The sequence below is a fragment of the Cyphomyrmex costatus genome, unplaced genomic scaffold (assembly GCF_001594065.2).
Source record: "Cyphomyrmex costatus isolate MS0001 unplaced genomic scaffold, Ccosl1.0 scaffold364, whole genome shotgun sequence".
Classification (NCBI taxonomy): Eukaryota; Metazoa; Arthropoda; class Insecta; order Hymenoptera; family Formicidae; genus Cyphomyrmex; species Cyphomyrmex costatus.
Window position 1 is genome coordinate 21,650 of NW_017277819.1, and position 22,072 is coordinate 43,721.

At 34.1% G+C, this 22,072-nt stretch overlaps 1 protein-coding gene across 1 annotated transcript; it reads left to right on the forward strand.

The window, feature by feature from the left end:
• The first annotated feature begins 1,585 nt into the window (after positions 1 to 1,585).
• On the forward strand, positions 1,586 to 20,969 carry LOC108776596 (uncharacterized). Its single transcript, XM_018543263.1, has 9 exons — positions 1,586 to 1,969; positions 7,225 to 7,257; positions 10,016 to 10,081; positions 12,787 to 13,031; positions 13,567 to 13,702; positions 13,985 to 14,119; positions 14,812 to 15,190; positions 15,323 to 15,517; positions 18,943 to 20,969. Exons 1-9 carry the CDS (start codon positions 1,892 to 1,894, stop codon positions 20,826 to 20,828), a joined length of 3,153 nt encoding a protein of 1,050 aa, XP_018398765.1. The 5' UTR covers positions 1,586 to 1,891; the 3' UTR covers positions 20,829 to 20,969.
• The last annotated feature ends 1,103 nt before the right edge of the window (positions 20,970 to 22,072 follow it).

Here is a 22,072-nt window from a genome sequence, read left to right on the forward strand (position 1 = left end):
TAACAAAGTTATTTAAAGATAAAGATGTATATAACTGACGATAAAACTTGACATGTTTTTTTTTATTTGACGTATATTATTTATATTGATGTAAAAAGCACGGTTTTAATATTTCTATAATATTTATCATTACATACTATTTACATTCCAAGTAAATGCAGTAATTGAAATTTCAATACGAGCGGGAATCGCTAGGAAATGGCGGACCAATCAAAAGTGGCCAGTCTCTGTTAGAGGGTCTCTAATTTCAAGTACAATTCGACCCTAATTGATCGCCTGCATCTCATGTATATGAATTCGCCATGTGTTGAAAAACGCATGTCGTCCAATAACAGCGCTACCAGCGTATACAGCGTTGCCAATAATGTTGCCTAGGGAAACAGATCTAGAAAAATCTAGATTGATCTAGAGAATTGTTCGTCGCAAATAGTTTAAAAGGACAGGGACGAATGAAATTGCGGAACAAAGGGAAGGTTTTATACCTTTCAGGTATAATAGAACTTTCTTCGTACTTCTTGAACTTTCCTTTCTCACTTTGACATCTATAATTATACACAACCTTTTCGTTTCGAGTGTAGGGAGTGCTACATGGAACAGCAGTCAAAAGCAGATTTAGGAAAAGCAAAAGAAGAAGACGACGTGTCTCCGTTGAAGCCCGAAAATCTGTTCTTTTTTTTAATCGAACTTTTTGCATAGTTCATCTCTCCTTTTTTCTCTTTACCTTGGAAATAAGACAAAAGATAAAGATGGACGATATAAGAAGTTCAGTTAATGCCCGTTTCTAATGTAGACTAAATGAAATTTTAATTCGGTTGATTTTTCATCTTTCTCTAGTCCTGCAACAAGGAAGAAGATAATAAGAATGAGTTGAATCGTGATTAAAATTAATCTCCATTGATAGAAACGGGCATAAAATGAGCAGAGGCGTGAAATCTCGTACGCTTGGCGCGAAAGCTCGTCGATTCCCCCGCTGATTCGGCAATCATCGGCGAAGGGCGCCGGGGCCCGAAGTGCTGAACGTAGGAGGAAGGGGTGCAGGGGTAACAGGGCAAGGAGGGCGGCGTGCGATCAACTTCGGTTTGGTGCGGCCGTGCGCACTCGAGCGAGAGCCAGCGCAGCGCGCTGGTGGTAGCGTAAAACGCTCGCGTCGCTGTTGCCGACGACGAGTTTGGAATTGGACTCTTTGGTACGTGACTTCGGTACGTCGACCTTGTAAAAGGCCCGCGATATCAGGGAAGTGCGAAAAGGAAAGTATCTCGAGGCGAGATATATTGTGATATATATATATACATATATATATCGTGCATAAGTAAAGTAACTAACAATAAGTGCGTGCGCTGTGCTGCGCCGCGCCAGCTCGGTAAATTCGCATTCGGTTAAAAAGAAAGAGGGAGTCACAGCGACGGAGGTTGACGGCAGTAAGAGGGAGAGGAGAGCGAGAGAAGAAACTAGAAGGAAGAGAAAGAGACGCGCAACGCTCTTGTGGCGTGTTCACGACGAAGCGCAACATCGCATCGGCAGTTTGTAGAGAGAGAGAGAGAGAGGCGACGGACGAGAAGTTTGGAGCAGACGAACGGACGGACGGACGGAGACGAGACGTGACAGACGTGACGGTGACGTTACGTTACGTTGAGAACGCGTCGCGGCGATCCGCCACCGTTGCCGCTCGTTCGCGCGTCGTCGTCGTCGTCGTTCGTCCGAGTCGTGACTCGCACAGCCCGCGGCTTCGACTCTCGAGAGGAGCGTTTGCTAGTTCGCAACTCGCCCCGCCTCCCCGTACGCTCCCGCCTCCCCCAACGCGTCGGGGACAATACACACGGAACGGGGTTGCCGCCGCCAGGGTTGTCACCGTGGACGGAGAATTGACGTGCTGAACCACCTGCCAGAAAACATGGAAATATCCAAGAGCCTGCAAGAGGAGATCCTCGTCGTGCAACAGAAATTGCAGAAAGCAATACTCGAGCATCAGGTAAGAGAAAGAAAACGAGAGCGTGTGAGAAAGGGAGAGAGAAACTGAGAGGAAGGAAGAGAGAGAGAGAGTGTGTGTGTGTGTGTGTGTGTGAAAGAGAAAAAAATCTATTCGCGTTACTTGAAATTATTCCCAAAATTTGTTCACTTTAAACGAGAATAAATGTATATATGTTTGGACGTTGAAGAGAAAGAAAACGGAGATTTTGAGTGTAAAGAGTGCAAAAGAAACGCGGATAGACCTAAAGAGATTGCGATGCTGTATGCGCGATATAGTATATGATCGAGGCATGGACGGGTCGTCGCGGGGATTGAGAGGAGAGAAAGAAAGAGGCCTCCTCCGCGCGACATACGCATATATATCCTTGAAGATCGCCGGGGAGGTTTTTATTTTTTTCCCCCGCGCGCGTGATGAGGGATACACGCGAGAGCGCCCCTCCTCTCTTCTTGACTCGAGTCGTGAAGTTCCCTCCGAGTCGATACGATGGATTGATCGATCGATCGATTCGGGACAACTCGAACTCGATAGATCCGCCAAGTATCTTTCGCTGCTAACTTGACCGCGCACGCGCGCGCGCACGCACGCACGCACGCACGTGAAGGGATTTGGATCGGAAGGAAGTTTGCGAAGGGCGAGGAGGAAACCGAGGGTAAACTGCGAAAGTCGAAAGTTCCATTTATGGCCGAGCGTGTCGAGCTTCTCTTTCGCTCGGCGTCCCGGGCGCTCCTCTTCCCTTTCTCTTATCTTCTTCCTATCTGTTTCTCTCCTCCCCCTCCCCCTCCTCCTTCCCGTGCGTTACGCGCTTCATTCGCTTGTTGGAAGTGGCCGAGAAATTTGTTGCGGGATGAAGTTTTCGCGAATGGAGATATCGAATCGGCGTGATATAAACTCTAACGAACTTGCCACCGAGAACTTGTTGATCAGTTTTCCAGATAGAGTAGTTGTAATAATAGTAACGATTTAGTAAAGCGCGGGGTAATTTTAATAGTATATTCAATCAAACGTACAAAATGTATACACTTGCATCAATAATTTTGTTACGTTCAATTAAATACGTTATATACGACGTCAGTCTTTTATACAATTTCAAAATTTCTATTTACCTATCTAAATGATCTCATTTTAAGGTCGCAACACAAGATCTGTTCTTTATTCCTGCAATGTCTGAACTGTGCAGTAAGTTTAAGCGAAACAAACGTATATTTGTCTCACTTTAATTTATTGTACCGTGTGCACCAGTTCAGGTAGTACAGAAATAAAGAACAGACCTACAGACTTTTGCACAACACAATGCATACTGCATCAGAGAAATTAAATAATCAATTAAAGTTCTTCTTTTCCGTGAAAAGGAAGAAAAAGAAGGAATCCGATTGGTTGATTCTCTTATGCATTATGCGTTATGAGTTAGGCAAAAGTTTTTGCTGCGGTTTTTTACTTATAGGACATCATCATGACTTCATAAGCCTGTTTTTGTTTACCCTTTGAACTTCTTGCATAGTTCACTACATTGGGGAAAAAAAAAAGAGAAAGGATGAACTATGCGAGAAGTTGAGCAAAACCCCTACAGCATATAAATTTGTTGCAACACTGTTGCAATGTTTGCAATTTTGCTGGAGTATTACAGTGTTGCTGGAATAATCTTCCAGACAATGTTTAGAAGATGTTTTTATAAATATCTTTTAGATATTTATGTCTCAAAGGACATCTTTATGATGTTTTTATAATGTCTTTTAGGCTCGTGTCTACCATTTTAATTTAATTTTATCTCAATTCTATTAATCTTACTCTTTTTAGCTGAATTTCTTACACGATCTGTCTCTTTTCCCTTTTTTTTTTCCTAACATGGGGTTAAAAGTAAAGGAGGAAAGATGAATCTTGCAAAAAGGAGCTTCAACTAAAAAGAAACAAGCCTCTTATAAGTAATAGATAAGATCATGATAACATTCTTATGATATCATTGTGACTTCTGTGTTCTGTCCTCGTGATATTATTACCTAGGTTCGCATGGAAGATGAGAGTCAGCGGGATGGTCTTCCCCGAACATCTCTGCGTGCTCCTACCATCTTTATAAATATATCGATATCTTTGTGGATACCTTTGTACTGCCACATCGCGAGCTGCGAAGCATTCGCCAGGGATCGCCCGGCGCGAAGGTGACTCGCTCTCGCTCACTCTCTCGATCGCTCATGGCCATAAGTGCAAGTCTCGATCGATGCGGCATTATCGGCACAAAGTTTTGCTTCTTGGTTTGGCAAGAATTGGCAAGGATTTCCTGATAATAATTTAATATCGCTCTCCGATATTATCGAGAACCGAAATTGGGCGCAGTGTGTTTGATTTGCGAGGGGACGCTTCGTAGCGGACAATCGATACGTTGTGAATTATCCGGCCACGCTCCTCTCGTCGTTTTTCCACTGAGAAGGATCTCTCTGTCAGCGCGGCGGCGCGCGACGCAGCCGCACGTTCGACAAACTTTCACGTCGGTTTTCCTCAGCTTAACCCAGGAATAGTTACGAGGGTGATTTTACACCTCAGCAGCAAGAAAACAAAGATTAGTCACAGTAACTTTCTAACTTACTGATCGAAAATTCATATACTTGTTTTTTAATATCTTGTTGTTTTTTAGAAAATGTTGAGTAAATATACACACAATGATCTGAAATAATACTAATAAATAGTAAACAATCAATCAATATAAAATGCAATTTTTATGCAATAACATATAATTTTTAATTGGGGTGTAAAAATCTTTATTTCAGGTTGTTTAAAAAATTAAATAACTACATATTCCCGAGTTTACAATAATTTAAACTTTTTCTGTACATCCTGCATTCAGAAAAAGGTGTGCTATATTTAAATATTTACTTGTTCCAAGTATTTCAAAAGTTTATATATCTCCATAAATATATTAAAAGTTCATCAAATTTATTCAAAATATATTCTGAATCTTAGTAAGTTTAATTAAGATTATTGAATTAAAACAAATCTAGTCTGCTTATTACATACCTGTTTCTACCAATGTAAATTAACTTTATATCTCGGTTTAATTTATCCTCTTCATCTTTATCTAATTATTATTGTTAGAACTAGAAAAAATTGAAGTGTTAGTTAGCCCAGATTAAAATTAAACTATTGTGATAGAAACGAGCATAAATTGCCTCTTCGATAAAATTTTATATTTTTTTAAAAGAAAACAAGAATTAATTTTCTTTTGAAAAATATTGTAAAATTTTTATGTGTGAGTACATGATAATATTTTCCTACAATTTGTAATAAGTAGTTACGTTTGAAAACTATCAAGGAAATATTCTTTGTTATAATAATAACTGTTACTTAAAAGAATAACGGGAAACTGAGTAACTTTTCAGTTTTTCTTGGCAGTAAGAGAGTAATATTTTTTTCTATGTGTGTAGAGAGAGAGATTCTGTAAAGAGGATAAAATCGTTATACATAATGGGACGCATCGATAGGAGACAATAGTCGTTATTTCACCGAATGCGATTTATGTAACCGAAGTTCGCGTATATCGTATAGTGGGGACGACAGGTGCAAGTCGATACTTGCGTCGAGAAGCTTCCCGAGTCGAGTCCATGCTTGATATACTTTTACCGCGAGAACGTTGACAAGGTCGTTCTCTCAGTTATCTGTGACTTTTGTTCGTGTCGTAGCAAGACGAATTTCGCCAAGTTTCTGTGCCTCGCGGAATCGACAAACTACTTGTCGATAATCGAGTCTTGTAAAAAGAAAGAATTGTTTTTCTGCGCGCCGGAAGAAAAGTTACACTGATGCACTGAAAAAAATGTCAGATTTGATTAATTGAAATTCTGATTGAAAATGAATAAATCAGAATTTTTTAATTTGTTCATTTTTAACCATTTTTCTTAATGTAAGCAAAATTCTTTTATTCTCCATGAAATTACTGTTACAATTTACAATTATTAAGATTAAAACAAAACCGCTTATAGGAATTTACAATTATTTTCCATGAAAGAATAATAATCACTAGCTCTTCATTTAATATCGATATAAATAGAATAATATGTATATAAAAAATATATATATATAAACATAATTCAAAAGCATAGACAATATGTATAAGAATGCAGTGAGTTGTGTCATATATTTCAAGATTACGTTTATACATGAAATTTTTACGTATTATTTACGTTAAATTTATACGAATTTTTTTATGTAGATAAAATATAAACTATTACAATATAAATTGGATAACACAATACAGAAAGAAGTAATTAAGTTTTATGATTGTTAATATATCTGACTTCAGTGACTTGTTGATAAATAAAAATATGTATGAGAGCAAGATCGAAGCTTTAGTGCAATCTAGTGTAATGATAAAAAACATAAGTTTCGATGATTCATAGGTTTTTTACATAGATTTCACGTAAAATATCGTTTACATAGTATATACGCAAATGTATATTATGATATATCCTGTTTTTATAACATAATACAACTATAATCATATATAATTAACAATAAGAACAATACAGTTAAGTCTAAGACACAATTAAAAGCACGGGCAATAGGAATACGAAATAACAGATTTCAAATCCATCGTATATTCTGTTAAACACTATTTCTGAGATAGGTTAGAATTTATTATTCTCTGTTCCTATTGCCTATGTTTTTCAATTGTGTCTCAGACTGTATTGTTCTTAGCTATGTGATTGTATAATATGTGATAAAAAGTACATAAACGTGTATTCTTATATACTTTTAAAAATAATGTTCAACGAATGTCAATTCTGAATATTCATACAATAAGGACTACTTTCTGGAAATACGAGGAAAATTAATTGTGAATATGATATATAATTCAGAATTATATAATTCAGAATTATATAATCAGAATATATTATTATATATAATATTATATAATAAGAATAGCTAATATATATGTATTGGTACTTAGAGTGCTTAAATCGCAACGATCGCTTCCCGAAACGACAAAGGAAGTTAAATGCGAGTCGCGACGAGTTAACGAGATGTTAAATATGAGATTCTAATTTGCATCTTTATTAATTAATAGGGGTATTAACGAGGTAAAAAAGAGAGGGAGAACATAATGGCGTAATGGCGCATCGTGTTCCAGTTGGCCGTATACATTGGCATACTTCTGCTAAATTATTTATCTCCCTCTCGATTCTGCATTATACCCTACATAATAAAAAACTACAACATATAATATTTTTCTTAGCTATATAACTGATGCAATTTTTTTTGTTATATTACAGATATGCGTGGAAAAGTTGAAGGATGACCCAAATGTAAGTAATCATATCGTTACATTATTCATATGATATCATTACACGGCAATACATTGTTATCTAATTACATTAATTATATGATAATATTTTACATAATCCTTTTAAAGTATGAAAATTTTTTGTTTTTATTTTATTTTTTAAAATACATTAATACTAAAGTGCTAAATGGTTCCAGAAGTAGCTAATTACTGTAATTTTAACGTTAAAATGACATCTTTAATGTCATCTTCGCATCAAAATGATGACAAATAACATCAATTTTGTTATCTAAGATCCTGTTTTTATTTTTTTAGGTTAATATTACATTTTTCGTATAAAAAGAATTTTGAAATTCTTTGACTTTTCAATAATTATGTCTTTTATATTGATAAAGTATTTGGTTTTTATCGCGCTTTATTTTTGTAATAATTTAATCTATAGTAATAAATTAGTCTTCTTATTAGTAAAAAAAATATTAGTATTTCTAGTGTTAAACATTTCATTTTATGAAACATGTAAGACCATGTTAAATATCATTAGTTTAAAAAAAATGTTTTTTTTTTTAATTATTTTGATTTATTGTCAAATAAAGTATTTCTTATAGATTTTTGGATGTCGAAAATTAGGTTTGTGAAATAATTTAGATTTAATGAGAAAAAAAGGGAGAGAGAAAGAGAGAGAGAGGTGGAGGGGGAGGGAAAGTTCTGCCTATATGACGATAAAAAAAGTATATAAATTAATAGTAATATAGCTAATACAAAATCCTAATAAATATAAAATTCGAATAAATCAACGATAAGAGGTTATCGGATGTTATTCGCTAATAAAACAATAATGTCAACGACATAAAATATTTTCAAGCGTTTCAACCTTTAGTATGGTCATCTCTTCAGTGGAAAACATACAATACGTACATTTAATTTAAATTACAAATATCGAGCATTGCTTTTTAATTATTATACACAAATTGTAATTATATTTTCGTATACGTGTTTGTCATAATCACATACAGATGACAAAATTATATATATAATAATATTCTTCAATATACATATTTACATAAAATTAAAAATTTAAACATTTGCATAAAAAGCAATGATATTATATTGATATTATTGTTTCATTAGCGAATGACATCCGGCTCAGTTCGAATAGCCTTTTATTATTAACTTATTTGAATTTTAAAGTCACACACACACACACACACATATTTATAATTTCTAGTTTGTTTTTATCTCGATATACATTTTAATTTATCGTTTATTATTCCGTTATATATGTACATATATATGCACACACTGAAAAAAAAAGGTTGGTTAAATATGGCATAGTATTTTTAATTGATTGCAACAACCAATTTTTGGTTGCATTAGCCTATCCGCAATATCCAATATAAAATTTCATAGATAGGCTAACACAACCAAAAATTGGCTGCTGCAGCCAATTAAAAATGCTATGCTATATTTTACCATCTATTATAATTTGCTACAGCAGTTAATCTTGTCTTTCAGTACACATTTTAATTGCCCATCTCAAATTTCTCGAAAAAAATTGCTTTAAAAAAATATATTTTACACAATTGAATAGTAAACTCGTATGAGTAAAATACAATTTGTATAGATAATAGGCCCATTTTTTTTTAAACAAGCAAGATAAAAAAATAATACGTCTTTATTCACACATAAAAAAAATTGTTACAAATTGTTAAAAATTGTTTAAAAAGTTGTATGGTCTGTGTATGTTGATAGCCACAAACTAGAAGTTCTATACAACTTCATCGTCATAGACAGAAAATTTGCTATCTAAAAATTTGTTTTTTGTGACTAAACTAGTGTACACTTTTGGAACTTAAAGTGAAATAGTTATGTTTGATATTTGTTGAAAGCGAGAAAGAGACTTCTAATGCAGTCTAGTGCAGAAATAGAAACAGACCATTTTAGAAAAACCTCTTATAAAAACTTGTATTTAAATTCTTCATAGTTAAAAAAGTAAAATATTGAAATTAGAAAAATGCATTTTATAGATATAGAGAATTAGCAATACATTCATGACTTCTAATTAAAATTTTAAGATAGTGAAAAAAATGTCAAATATAAAAGTGCCATTAAGTTTTAATTATCTTGGAAACCTAATATGCTGGAATTTTTTGGTTTACGACATTATTTTCAGCATTCAAAAATCTACAAGAAACCTAGTGTGGTCCAAATTAATGTTTTAGTAATTTAGTGTAAACTTGTAAAAGTGTAATTTGAGTTCCGGATTTACTGTTTGATACGATTTATTCCTAATTATGATGGAATTTGAGATTCAGAGAACAGTCGATACAATGAAACTTTACGATAGTCTGTGTGCCATACTTCTGGAATCTCATAAGTTACGCCGCATATAACTTTGGCTAGACATTTCGTCTTGCGGTAATTAATACGGGAGTTGTTTATATATATTATGGGGAACTTTTTTATTATACATGTTTAAAACTCAATTCAGTTATTTTAGTGATTGCTTACAAAAAAATCTTTGACATGTAACTTCATTGTATCGAGTAACCTCTTACTGCTGATTTTAAATCAATTTTCTGTGATTGAAGTTTCTATTTGCTTGTTTTTATTATCGATAATAATACCCAATAAACGTATCAATATATATATATATACATATACACACAATTATTCCGCGCAATTTTCACTAAGCATCAATACACGCAACTCGCCCAAATTCCGATGATTGCGTTCTTCGAATGTATTTGGACTTGATATATGATTACGATGTCTTGTTACAGAACTCAGATATTTTGGAAGAGATAGAAAGGATTCAGGTGACCATCGTCTCTCTGGGAAGATGCCAGGTAAGCGCAGACAATTGATTTTCTTTCATATTGCATGCACATAGTGATTCATGATACATCTATATGTTGACTTTTCTCAAGTTCCTATTATGAGACTCTACAATTACGTAATCAATCTCTCAATCGGTCGATTATACGATTTTGAACATGAAAATGCGTCCAAACTTAAATGCATTTGTAATGATTAAGAATGATTGTGTTTTAAAGACTAATAATTCCTTTTCTTCAAATATATATTTTTATTTACAAAGTGACACAAATTAAAAATTTAGAATTGTACAGTTCGAATTTTTAAAACTCGTGACATAATTTTAACCCTTTGTAAATCAACAACCTTGTTTTAGTCTCCCTTCTTTATTTTATAAACTATTCGCTCAATTTTTATGAAACTTAACTTATGAAGTAATTGGATAATACTTTATTCGAATTGAGGTCAAAAATAAAAAAATAGCGGATTCAATATGGAAGACAGAATCTGAAAGAAAATAATTTAATTAACACATAATACTTGGGATTTTAAGGAGTTTTTCATTACGAAATAAAAAATCAAGATTCTAATTTCGCTTTATTTGTGTTACATAAACTAATTAGTACTAATTTCCAAATTGGCTTTCAAACTCTGATTATGAACCCTATGATTCTCTCTCGTAGAGGTTACTATCCTTTGAAATTCGATATTTTTTGGCTACGTTTAAACACAGTGATATTAAGAACGTAAAATCAAAGTTTCATGATAATCAGATTATTTTTTGTTTAAATTTTGGATTCTCTAACCAAAATCGAATTCAGTGACCTCGAAAATTTTTAGAAAACAAAATTTTTTACAAGTTACTTTGTTAGAAGCTGTGATCTTCAAGAATACAATGTTCTTTACTTCAAAAAGTAACACAACTAAAAAAATTAAGTTTTTCTAAGAAGGGAAATTTTTTCGACTTAATAAAAAATAATTGATTAATTAAATAATAGTAGCAAAAAGAATATACAATACTTTTAGAAACATGATCAAACGTCATATTTATCATTTTCATTTTACAACTCTTAAATCCTTTTTCTTGAGTTATGTTTATTTCCATATGGTGTAAAATCAAATCCGGAATATTTCATCAATAATAATATAATTCGGAACATCACAACTGTTAACTATTAATATTTATCTCATTCAGCTAAAATAAATAAATTTAAAATAAAACAATTGTTTCTTCAAACTTCAATCACTAAAACTGTCCTAACTCTAAATGTTTTCTGTAGAAAACTCCTTTTTATTTACAAAAACACTATTCAGAATACGTCATTTTTATAAAAGGTATTATGATGTCTTTGAAAACTTTAAGAACTACATACAAGAGCTATTTGACTGATGGACTATAAAGTTAAGTTAGTGTATTCATCATGATTGATAGAGTAATCTTTACCTAATTTTTAACTCATTTATGGTAATAGTAACTAAAAAATCACATTTTTTTTAGAATTGTGATACTTTTGAAGTAAAAAAACGACATATAATTGAATACATATTGATTAATTGGAATATAGCTTGGAAGAAAAAATTATGAATATTTATTTATTAATTAAAATATTTCAATTGCGATATATTTTTTAGATGTTGTCATTTTCCTATGTATTAACTATTAAAAAAATCTTAGAAAAATTATAGTTTTGTATAAGTTGCATTATCGATCGAGGGTTATTATTGATCCGCAGGGTGAGCTGCTACAAAAAACTTTGGCATGTCTTGCTTAACTTTTGCAAAGTACGAGTTTATCATGCCGCAATATCACTTGCGTGGTACTGACGATAAAACGGTTAAATGTATCGATCATGTATTACATGGGTTTTGTTTCGGGGAGTTACAAAGTTCTAATGGAAAAGGAGAACGTGAATAAAATTTAGTAACTTTATTATTCCAAGATTAAGTGAGCGAGATAGTAATGTTTATCGCTCTTGTACACGTAGCTATGATCTTTTCTAATCTAACGTTTTCTTGTGCCTTCAACGGTATTGATAACAAGCGAGATAAATAGTCGGGATGTAATGGACAGGGGATAGACATGGAGATGATACACAGAGGCTGCGCGAATAGGAAAGCGTGATGCGACTGCGGGGTAAGGGGTTGAACGGACGAGAGAGGGAGACAATCCAGAAAGAAGAAGCAAGAGCGACTATGCGAGCACAGGAGAGAAGCCCGGGAGAGCAGAGAGACGGAGCAGTTCAAAATCAATAAAATGTCCTGCGAAAACGTTTTCGGCTCTTTACAAAATCTCCACGTCCTTTTTCATCCGTTTACGGCCCCCTCGCTTTCTTACTTATTTATGTATTCTCCAAAACATTTTTTTTCCAACGTTATTCGTTTCTCGTTTACTTTAAAAGTGGCGAAAACTTTCTGGAGCTTTGCAAAAGTTAACTTTTGAATGTAGATATATATACGTCCTTGTTTCACAATGTTAATCGTATACTACATATGTGTTAACATTCTATTTTTTCGCAACATTTACGTTTATTTGTTAGATATATGTTTGTATTTTTTTTTATAAAAGTGTAATTATTCGAATGTTTGCACATTACGCTTTGCTAAAACGTGCTAAAGTTAATATGCCTGGTTCGTCGCTTGTACAAACTATTTCTAAGAATCTCTTTTAGAAATCACCGATATTAAGTAACATTATGATGTGCTATGTGTGTTTATATCTCTCTGCTTGTTATAACAGAAGCAGACCGTGCAGCGGCTGCGCAAAGAGGTGGATGCGTTCAAGGCAGACAACGCGAACGAATCGAAAGTTTCTATACCATTTCTCCTCGGACTGAACAACAACAATCACATTACGAACAATAATGAAACGAAGCATGAAGCGACCACCAATGGTTTTGGAACGAAATCGAAGGACAACTATGAAGAAATTGTCAGAAATGGCAATGTTCATCATTCGCACTCACGAGATAACGATTGTGCGAAGTAAGCTGATGTGTCTTAAAGAAATAGTAAATTGATTAAGAAGTCCCATTCGCGTGGAGTGTCTAGGCTAAATGCATGAATGCTATTTATATATGTATACATCGTATTTAGCGTAAATTGTTTTACACAGATTGTTTTTTTACAGATTGTTTCACAAAAAATGTTTAATTTTATAATTTCTGATATGTGTGAAATCTTATAAAATCTAAAAAAGTTTAAGATGTTTTTTCAAAAGTTATAGAAATCTTAGAATATTTCAGAATTTACATATGTGACATATTTTAAGATACAGATTTTATCAGTATTTCTGATGTGTTTAATTTGATTAAAAAATCTGAAAAAATTTTTATCAGATATAAAATTATTAAAGAGAACAATGAAAAACGAGATATAATATTGAAGTGTAAAACAGTATTAATTATAATAGATTGAAATTTGTTTAGAATTATGCAAAGTTATTTTATATGAAAATCCATTGTTGAACCATATGCAACAAAGATTTTAGAATTTTTTTAATTGAAAGTTTTTTTTACAGATTACGTTCCAGCTCGGTGGAAACTGTTTCCGGCGAGGACGACATCGTTGAGGTGCCATTGAATGAAAATTCTGACAATAAACAGGAGAATGTGCAAAAGGAGGAGATACAAAAGAAGGAAGTGCAAAAGAAGGAGGTTCAAAAGGAAGAAGTGCAAATGAAGGAAACGCAAAAAAAGGAGATGCAAGAGGAGGAACTGCAAAAGAAAGAGGTGCAAAAGGAAGAGATACAAAAGGAGGAGGTGCAAAAAGAGGAAATGCAAAGGAAGGAGGTACAAAAGGAGGAAATGCAAAGGATGGAGGTACAAAAGGAGGAAATGCAAAAAGGGGACATGCAAAAGAAGGAAGTGCCAAAGAAGGAGATGCAAAAGAAGGAAGTGCAAATAAAGGAACATATTGAACTTACACATTCGCCCGAGAAGTGCCACTACCTGAATTGCCTTGGACTTATTACCAAATCCAAATTTATTGAACTACAAAATAGAAGAGTGGAAAGAAAACGTCGTAGCACGGCGAATCCGCATTTTGTGTACTCTATGTTCGAACAACCATCCGTAAGTAATATATGTCAATGCTTTTATTTATATATATATTTTTGTACGTAAAATATGAATTTTCAAAATGAAAGCATTTAATTTTATATATCTTCTATATAATGCTCCAATTAACTTATAAAATTGAGGCACACATAGGACAAGGTTCGGAAAGATTTAAATCTAAAACTCGTTGACAATTAATTAATCGCTCTTAAGACTGCTTCAGACGACATAGCCAATGTGTGTGTATATATATCATCAATATTGACTAATGTAACATTAGCTGTCATATGGTCGATTAAAATCAATATTGACATCATGGTGGATTCTGATTCCATCATGATTGACATTTACTATGAACGGTTATATTAAAGAAAAAAAATTATTGGCCTCCTATGTTTGACTAAGTTCGATTAAGTTCAATATAATAATGCATTTTTTGCAATATAATATATATGTATGTATATATGTATAAAACGTAAAAAAAGTTTTTTTATTTTAAAAAATACGTGAAATCTATGTTCTCGATTGGAGCAATAACCTAATTAGCATAATTTTTGCAAGAAACTTAACACGCAAAGATAAATTAAACTATACGTATTTAAAAAGTAAATTTAATATGCTTTGAATGGGTTTCTTTTCTACAATTTGACATCATATTGTCTACTTTTATTTAACGATTGATATTTTGACGTATGTATTTTATATAGAAACGGAGGAGGTATTCCTATTTAGCTGGAAATCCACCTCATACTCGGCAGACGACTGCACGTATGAACGGCCCATCATCACCACCTAACAAAACTCAGCCAATCAAATCTACCTCACCACCGACGCAAGCGGTAACAAAGCCGTTAGTCCCGATTCAAAAGTCTACTACCAGGCCAAATATCCTCAGAAACGCGGAGAGCAAAGTTTTCGTGAATAAAAGCAAAATAGAAGACAACCAAATGCGATTATCTGTATCTAGTGCCAAATCTGTTCAGTCGGTAGGTAGCAAGACTGTTCACATACCCGGATTACCGTCTAGCTTGACCATTGAAAGGATTGGGAGTGACTCTATAGTGTGTATCTGTTGTGAAAATCCAGGTCAGTAAAAATACGATGTTAGAAAATATGATAAATGTTAGAAATATTGTTAATTTCCTTACAATTTTATTAAAAAGTTATGAAAATACATACATGCATATATATCTAATGCATGATTTTGTCAATTTGCAGGTTCATTAACGACATGCAAGAATTGCTCAAGTAATTATCATGTTTCGTGTCATACCCGACCAGCGCCTCCATCTAGAACCTGTCCGAAATGTATTTCAGCAATAGAGGAGGAAGAAGACATTGAAAAGGATGAAGAAGAGGACACACAAATGGAAGGCGAGAACAGATTTCACTACAAAAAGGACGAAAAATTCGGTAAATCGTCCTCGATTTCTTTAAAGAAGAAATCCTCCTTTAATAGCACTAAGCGTGTGATTGACAAAAAAGTTCTTATTCCTACAACTTTAGTTGTGAAAAATTCGCGGTAGGCTTATCTCATTTTGCGGCAGTGTCGAGAATTATTGATTTCCTGATTATAAAGGAAAACCGGTAACTTTTTTGCTACTTTTCAATTAATAAATTGTAAAGTAACGGCAAGAAATGATATTGGTCGAGATAAAATCATGAAGGACCGGTAAATTGGCACAAAGCACATTATTTTAAATAAACACAGGAATTTGTATAACATGAGTCCATAACTTCTAGATTTAACATACAACGAGGTATCGCAGCGTTGTCGCAGACTTAATTGAGCGTAAGCACGCACGCACTGAATAAACGAGAGAGGCAACCTGCCGGAAGAAGTGTCCGCGTGTGAGACCGGCTTCTCGATTACGGCCGAAGAATTTGCAATTAAGAAGAACTTTTTGGTCGATCGTCCACGATAGGGCAAAAAAAAATAACAACCTATATATTGAACGCAAAATATCTTGCAGAGGAAAAAGAGACAGAAAGATATGAGCTGCTCGAGCGAAACTCGGATCTGAGATTGCAGGTTTACGAGTTGGAAAAACGCTCACAACTACTCGGCCAGTCACTCCAGGTTCGTCCTGTGGCCTGTATAGAGACAAATTATAAAGTTCATTTTTATTTGGAATGCCCTTAAGTTGATCGAATATTGTAAATTGTGATTTTCGTCCTTTTGTTTTTTCATCCAAAAGAACCTGCAAGATCTCTGCGTTTTTTTGTTATATTTTTTTCCGTTTATGTAATGCGGGGGCAAGTCGATTCTGTTGTCCAAAATATTTCTGTAAATATGAAAAATGATCTCTTATGTTTATTGTACAATATGTGTGTGTGTGTGTGTGTGTGTGTGTGTGTATGTGTGTGTGTATATATATATATTTTGTGTATCTATATATATATATATATATACACACAAAATTAATATTTTACTAATTTATAATATACTCTTAGATTTATTAATTTGATTAGAAATCGACTTGGATATTTTATTTTATTGGTTGTTCTTTTCATGAAATATGAGGCAACTTTATTTCTTTAATCATACATTTCTTTACGCTTTAATGATCTAGATGTGATGATATATTTGCTCACTGCGCATTGATAAAAATATAAAGCGCCTGATTGTGTTCAAATATAATTTCTACTTTGTTTTAATATTATTGATAATAGATAGGAATAATCTTATGCGTAGTATTTAGATTTGTTTACCGATTATGCAGAAATATTTTATTCAAAGATCACACATTTGAATATCACATGTATATAAAATATCAAATTTCGAAATTTTTATTATAATATATGCTTTTAGGGTACTAGAACAATTTCTCGAAACTATAGGAATTTTTTAGTCTACAGCTAATAAACATGTTTGAAAAATTTTTCGTATGATAAATGAAATAGTATCCTAAGAGCGATATGTCGTATGCATGTGCAATATTTTTGTATTATTTTTTATTTAATGATAATATAGCCGTTTTCTAGATGTTTACATATTTCATTATTTGCCAAAAAAATTCACATGAGAAAAAAGAGCCAATTATATGTATGGACATGAATTAATGAATTGCAACGTGCTATCAATATTGACATAAAGAAAAATATTATCTTTTATATGGAGAATTTAGAAGTGCATTTAAACTTTATTGCATCGTATGAATTAATCTTTACAAATCGAGTTTTTTTACATGATTTTTTGTAAACTCATGTTTTTTTTCAAATTAGATCGCATGTGACTAGAAATATATTATTAGCTATTCCTATGTTGGATTAGCTATTTCTATGTAACACATCTTTCTAGTAATTCACTAATTCACACACATGCGACATAGACGAAAAAACGCACCATGTAGATTTAAGAAATGCATGACATTAAACATTTCTATTATTTAGCTCTTTCTTTTTTATAGCGAAAATTTTTGGCAAGTAAATTATAGTTGCTTTTCATATATTAAACATACGATAAAAGTTACTATAATTAGTAAGCCAATGGTTGCGTTCAGCAGAAAAAATAGCTTTGCAACTGTTGTAAAATTCTTGAATATGATTGGCTTATTACATCATATTAAAGAATTTTACAACAGTTGCAAAGCTGCTTTCTCTGTTGAACGCAGCCATTTTTACTTTCCATTTTTTGATAGAAATATGCAAGTGCCTATCTTCAATTTTTATATAATTTATTTTTGTAGGCAGATTAAAAGAACTTATTTATTAAAAACAATTTGAAACCATTTTCTTCAAGTTAAATTTTGAGTTTTAAGTAAATATTAAATAACATAAAAAAATGTGAAATATTATTGCAATATATGTGCAATGTCCATTTTTATCAATATAGATTAACTTTAATTTTGATTTAACTCTTTATCCTTTTCTTATTTTTAGAAAAAGATAAAAAGCAAGTTTAATTGAACCAAGATTGAAATTAATCTATAAAAACGGACATAAAGATCTCTTTTATCAACTTTTGATTAAGTTAATCGATAATTAACTTACAAAAGTGTCAATAATAGTTTAATGAATTAGAATTTTTTTTCCTTTCCGGAAACAAACTCTTATGGGCTCTTATTATGGAACAATTCGGAATAGATTCCGATCAGGGTATCTATCATGAAACAAGTCAGAACGAATTCTGATTGCAATTTATTTCATGAAAGAGAAAGAGAGGGGGGGTACTCAGAATAAATTTTTTTTTTTAAAACAATGGGCGCGTTCAGCGGACTCAACTGTTGAATGAGCGCTCGCTGTTATTGGTATATTCATTTAGATCATCCAATCAGAATTTTAGATCTAGAAGAATACACCAATAACAGCGAGCGCTCACAACTGTTGAGTTCGCTGAATGTGCCTAATGACAATTTAAGAATAACTGAATAATTCCGATCGCGCGAGCGCGGTATCCATCTCGAGTAATTTCATAATATACGTATCTTGTGTTTAGTTCTCACGTTGATAATGATTGAATTAATCATTGAATATCAGAGTTGGAAAAGGCTAAATATTTCACAGAGATACGTACTTGCATTTTTAATGGCGTCTTATTTTTCAAGATATTTCTGTATTGCTTTAATTCTTTTTAAAGTTCAAAATTTTACAAAACTAAAAAGTAATGATAAATAACAATATTATTGATTTTACGAAATTACATTTACTTCTTAATAAAGACCACGTGTTAGACAACTTTTTTTCATTATAATTTGTCATTTATAACATATATATTTAATGATAAAATTGAAGAAGATATTTGCATATACATTTCATTGTTAGTAACAAAAGTTTACGTTACGTTTGAAGCTCCTTTCTCGGTAAAATATTAAAAATATTTGTCTTTTTTGTAACAGCTACAACAGCAGATGCATCACGACTTATTGGGCAAGCAAGAGAAGACTCAGAAATCTATAAAGCGTCTGGTGGACTTTATAAAGTTGATGCAACTCAGAACAAACACGTCCTCCCCACCGTCTTCAACGTCAGCCAGCTGCCTGCCTCAACCTTCCTCATCCCAATCACCACAAATAATATCTCCGCCACAAACGTCAACAACCAATCAGAAGACAGCAAGTTCTTTGATACTGAATACCGAATACAAGACACCGCACATCGTAACCATCACATCATCAGTCATCACTCACGACCAAGCATCGCCTACGTCCAAGAAGACCAGGTGTCTCACTCCTACCAATTGCCCAATACCATCCAGCCAGAAAAGCATCAATACCTCATCGTCAAGAAAATCGCCGAGTCAACTGGAAGGTCCAATCAGTCTCCTGGCGGTAAAACCGAAGACCAAAATCACTCCGCAGTTTTCAACTACCAATTGCCGACCAGTTGCAGCACTACCATTCAGAGCGCTGTGCTCCAACCCGTCGTCACCCATTCCCTGTTCTACGATCGTGACAACAATAAAAAACAAACCAATCGTTCAGTCCCACTCCATGTCACCGTATCAAAATTGTCAAATTCTCTTCACTCCATCTCAAACGACCATCAGCTGGACCGAGCAACCCTTAATGGCAGGAAGCCCTGGGCCAAACTCACACATGGCAAACTCTGTGTTAATCAATCAGCCAGATCAGCCACAGAAGTCCTATTGTCTTCTTACGGCGACACCGAGAATAGTGTCACCGAGCAGCAACGGCCAAGATCAACTGGATCAGCGGAGAAAACAACAGCAACGACGAATCTCGGTCGTGAGAAGTACCGATCAAGAAATTTCATCCACTCACTGTTCCCAGGCCATAATAAGTCCCATACCATCACCAATCGTGCACATGAGTCACGAAGCCCAAACGACCGAGACTGTCCGCTCCTGCGACAGCAGCTCTGCCGCGAAGGTCATGAACTGGAGCTGCACGAGCAACCAGACAGCAAGCCAGGAACAGTCCAGCTCCAGCGGCGTGCTCTCACACGGTTCTTCGAACACGTGAAATTGGAAGAAGCGCATATATCAGCGCCATTTAGAACAAAGCTAGCACACAAGGATGAAGTCGGTAATAATGACGACGACGACGATGACGACGATGACGATAACGACGACGACGACGACGACGAGATTGCCCGAGAGGACAGTCCATGCGACGAACAGTATGATAACAATGGTGCCGTTGTTGGAGCTTCATTGTTGACGTCATGCGAAGTCTTAGACGAGGATCGTTTGATTATTCCCGTTCCTTGGCTAGCCGCTGACTCAGAAAACGCCTGTGACGATATCATCGCGCACAAGGTACCCGTCCGTCGTCTTTCGGACGCAGCCTTGACGCAATCTAATGATTATGCCGGCTACGAGCTCGTTCGCATTAATAACCCACGATCATCGGTAACTGTACGACATTCGTCGGAACGCGAAGATGATCGACCAACAATAGCGAAACTGCGCATTGCACAAAGTAATCTTTCGGAGCTTTGTAATGAGGTCTCAGTTCCTGACGATAAGGCTGACACCGAGAGACAAGACTTATCCAGTGGTAGGCAGTTGAGAAGTAGAAGTAATAGCAACAGCAGCAGCAGCAGTAGTAGGAGGAGCAGCAGCAGCAGCAGCCATAGTAGCAGCAGCAACAGCAGCAGTGGCCACAGCGACACCCCAGAGCAAGCAATGAACGTGAATGATCTCTCAGACGATTTTAACATTCTAGTTAAGATGGGCTTTGTTTCTGCGGGGGAAAAGGACGAGGAGCAAGTCGACGATGAGTCGGCAACGGAGAGTGAGAATGACACCGCCACTGGTTAGACATAGTTAGGATAATTATATTGACGTTAAGGCTTCTGGTTCTATGTTGAATTCTGAGCACGATTCAACAGCGAGAAACTATTTGAAATTTTTTCTCGCACTATAAGAAGTAAGAATTAATTCCTTCGTCGATCGCCACTCACTTCGATAATGCAAATTGGCATACATATATTCTAAGAACTCTTTTTTGTTCTACATTAAACATATGTAATCTGCATATTTTACATTTCCAGCAAAAATTAATTATTTTCAACAATTGAGATCGTGACTTATTAACCTCTGGATTAAAAAAATATAAATATTATTAATTTATACTATTGTGAATGTTGGCGATACGAGAAATAATAAAGATAAATTAATATTGTAAGGAAAAAACATGAGCCTTAACACTGTGCTCATCGTTACTTCTAATTGTGCTCGGAAACTTGCGATCTCTCGACGACGCGTTCGCAGTTTTTTTTTTTTTTTTGCAGAAGAAAGCGACGCGTAGGTCGATTGTCGAATCATAGCAATTATATCAGTATACGATCGCGTTGTACCCTAGATATTATAATGATAATTCAGCGACATCCTGGACATTTTTATGCGGAACAGCGATCGCACTTCCCTATGTGTCGCGGCCTATGACGCGTAGGATGAAGATGTTATTGCTATAACTATATTAATTATTTTTCCTTTTTGAATCGTTTTGGAACTTGTTCGATGGTATCATACGATCGAAATATAATAGAGAATAGTTTGATACTAATATCTTATTCTGTAACTTTTAATAACAGTTCGATATATATTGCCGTTGTGCAGTTACTTTTATCATATATAATATCTATGCAATAACGATATCATCATTGTTAAGAGTTACAGAATTAGAGTATAGACGTGGTTTTTTTTCATAAAGTTGATTTTTTCTCATATTGAATATTGAAACGCAAAGAGAAAAACGCGTTATTATGAGGTACTCTTTTCGTAACAGAATTTATTTACCTTGTATGTATGCTTAAAAGGGTGTGTCTGAAATAGTGGAGTAATTAGAAAAGGAAATCACTAGTTTTATTTGTATCATGTTATATTTGTACACATTGGACGACATTAAGACAATTTCTTTCGGTTAGACAGTTTTGTCTTGCCTAAGTTGTTGATCTTTGCGAGCAAGTTGAATAATAGAAGAAAATAATACGGTTTTTTTTTATAGATACGAATAGAAATTAAGTGATTTATAGAATGCATAATGAATCTAGGCCGGGTTC

Coding starts and splice junctions, on each gene's coding strand:
- LOC108776596 (XM_018543263.1), top strand. CDS start 1,892: ATGGAAATATCCAAGAGCCTGCAAGAGGAGATCCTCGTCGTGCAACAG. Junction 1,970..7,224: donor AAGCAATACTCGAGCATCAG/GTAAGAGAAAGA, acceptor GTTATATTACAG/ATATGCGTGGAAAAGTTGAA. Junction 13,032..13,566: donor CGAGATAACGATTGTGCGAA/GTAAGCTGATGT, acceptor TTTTTTTTACAG/ATTACGTTCCAGCTCGGTGG.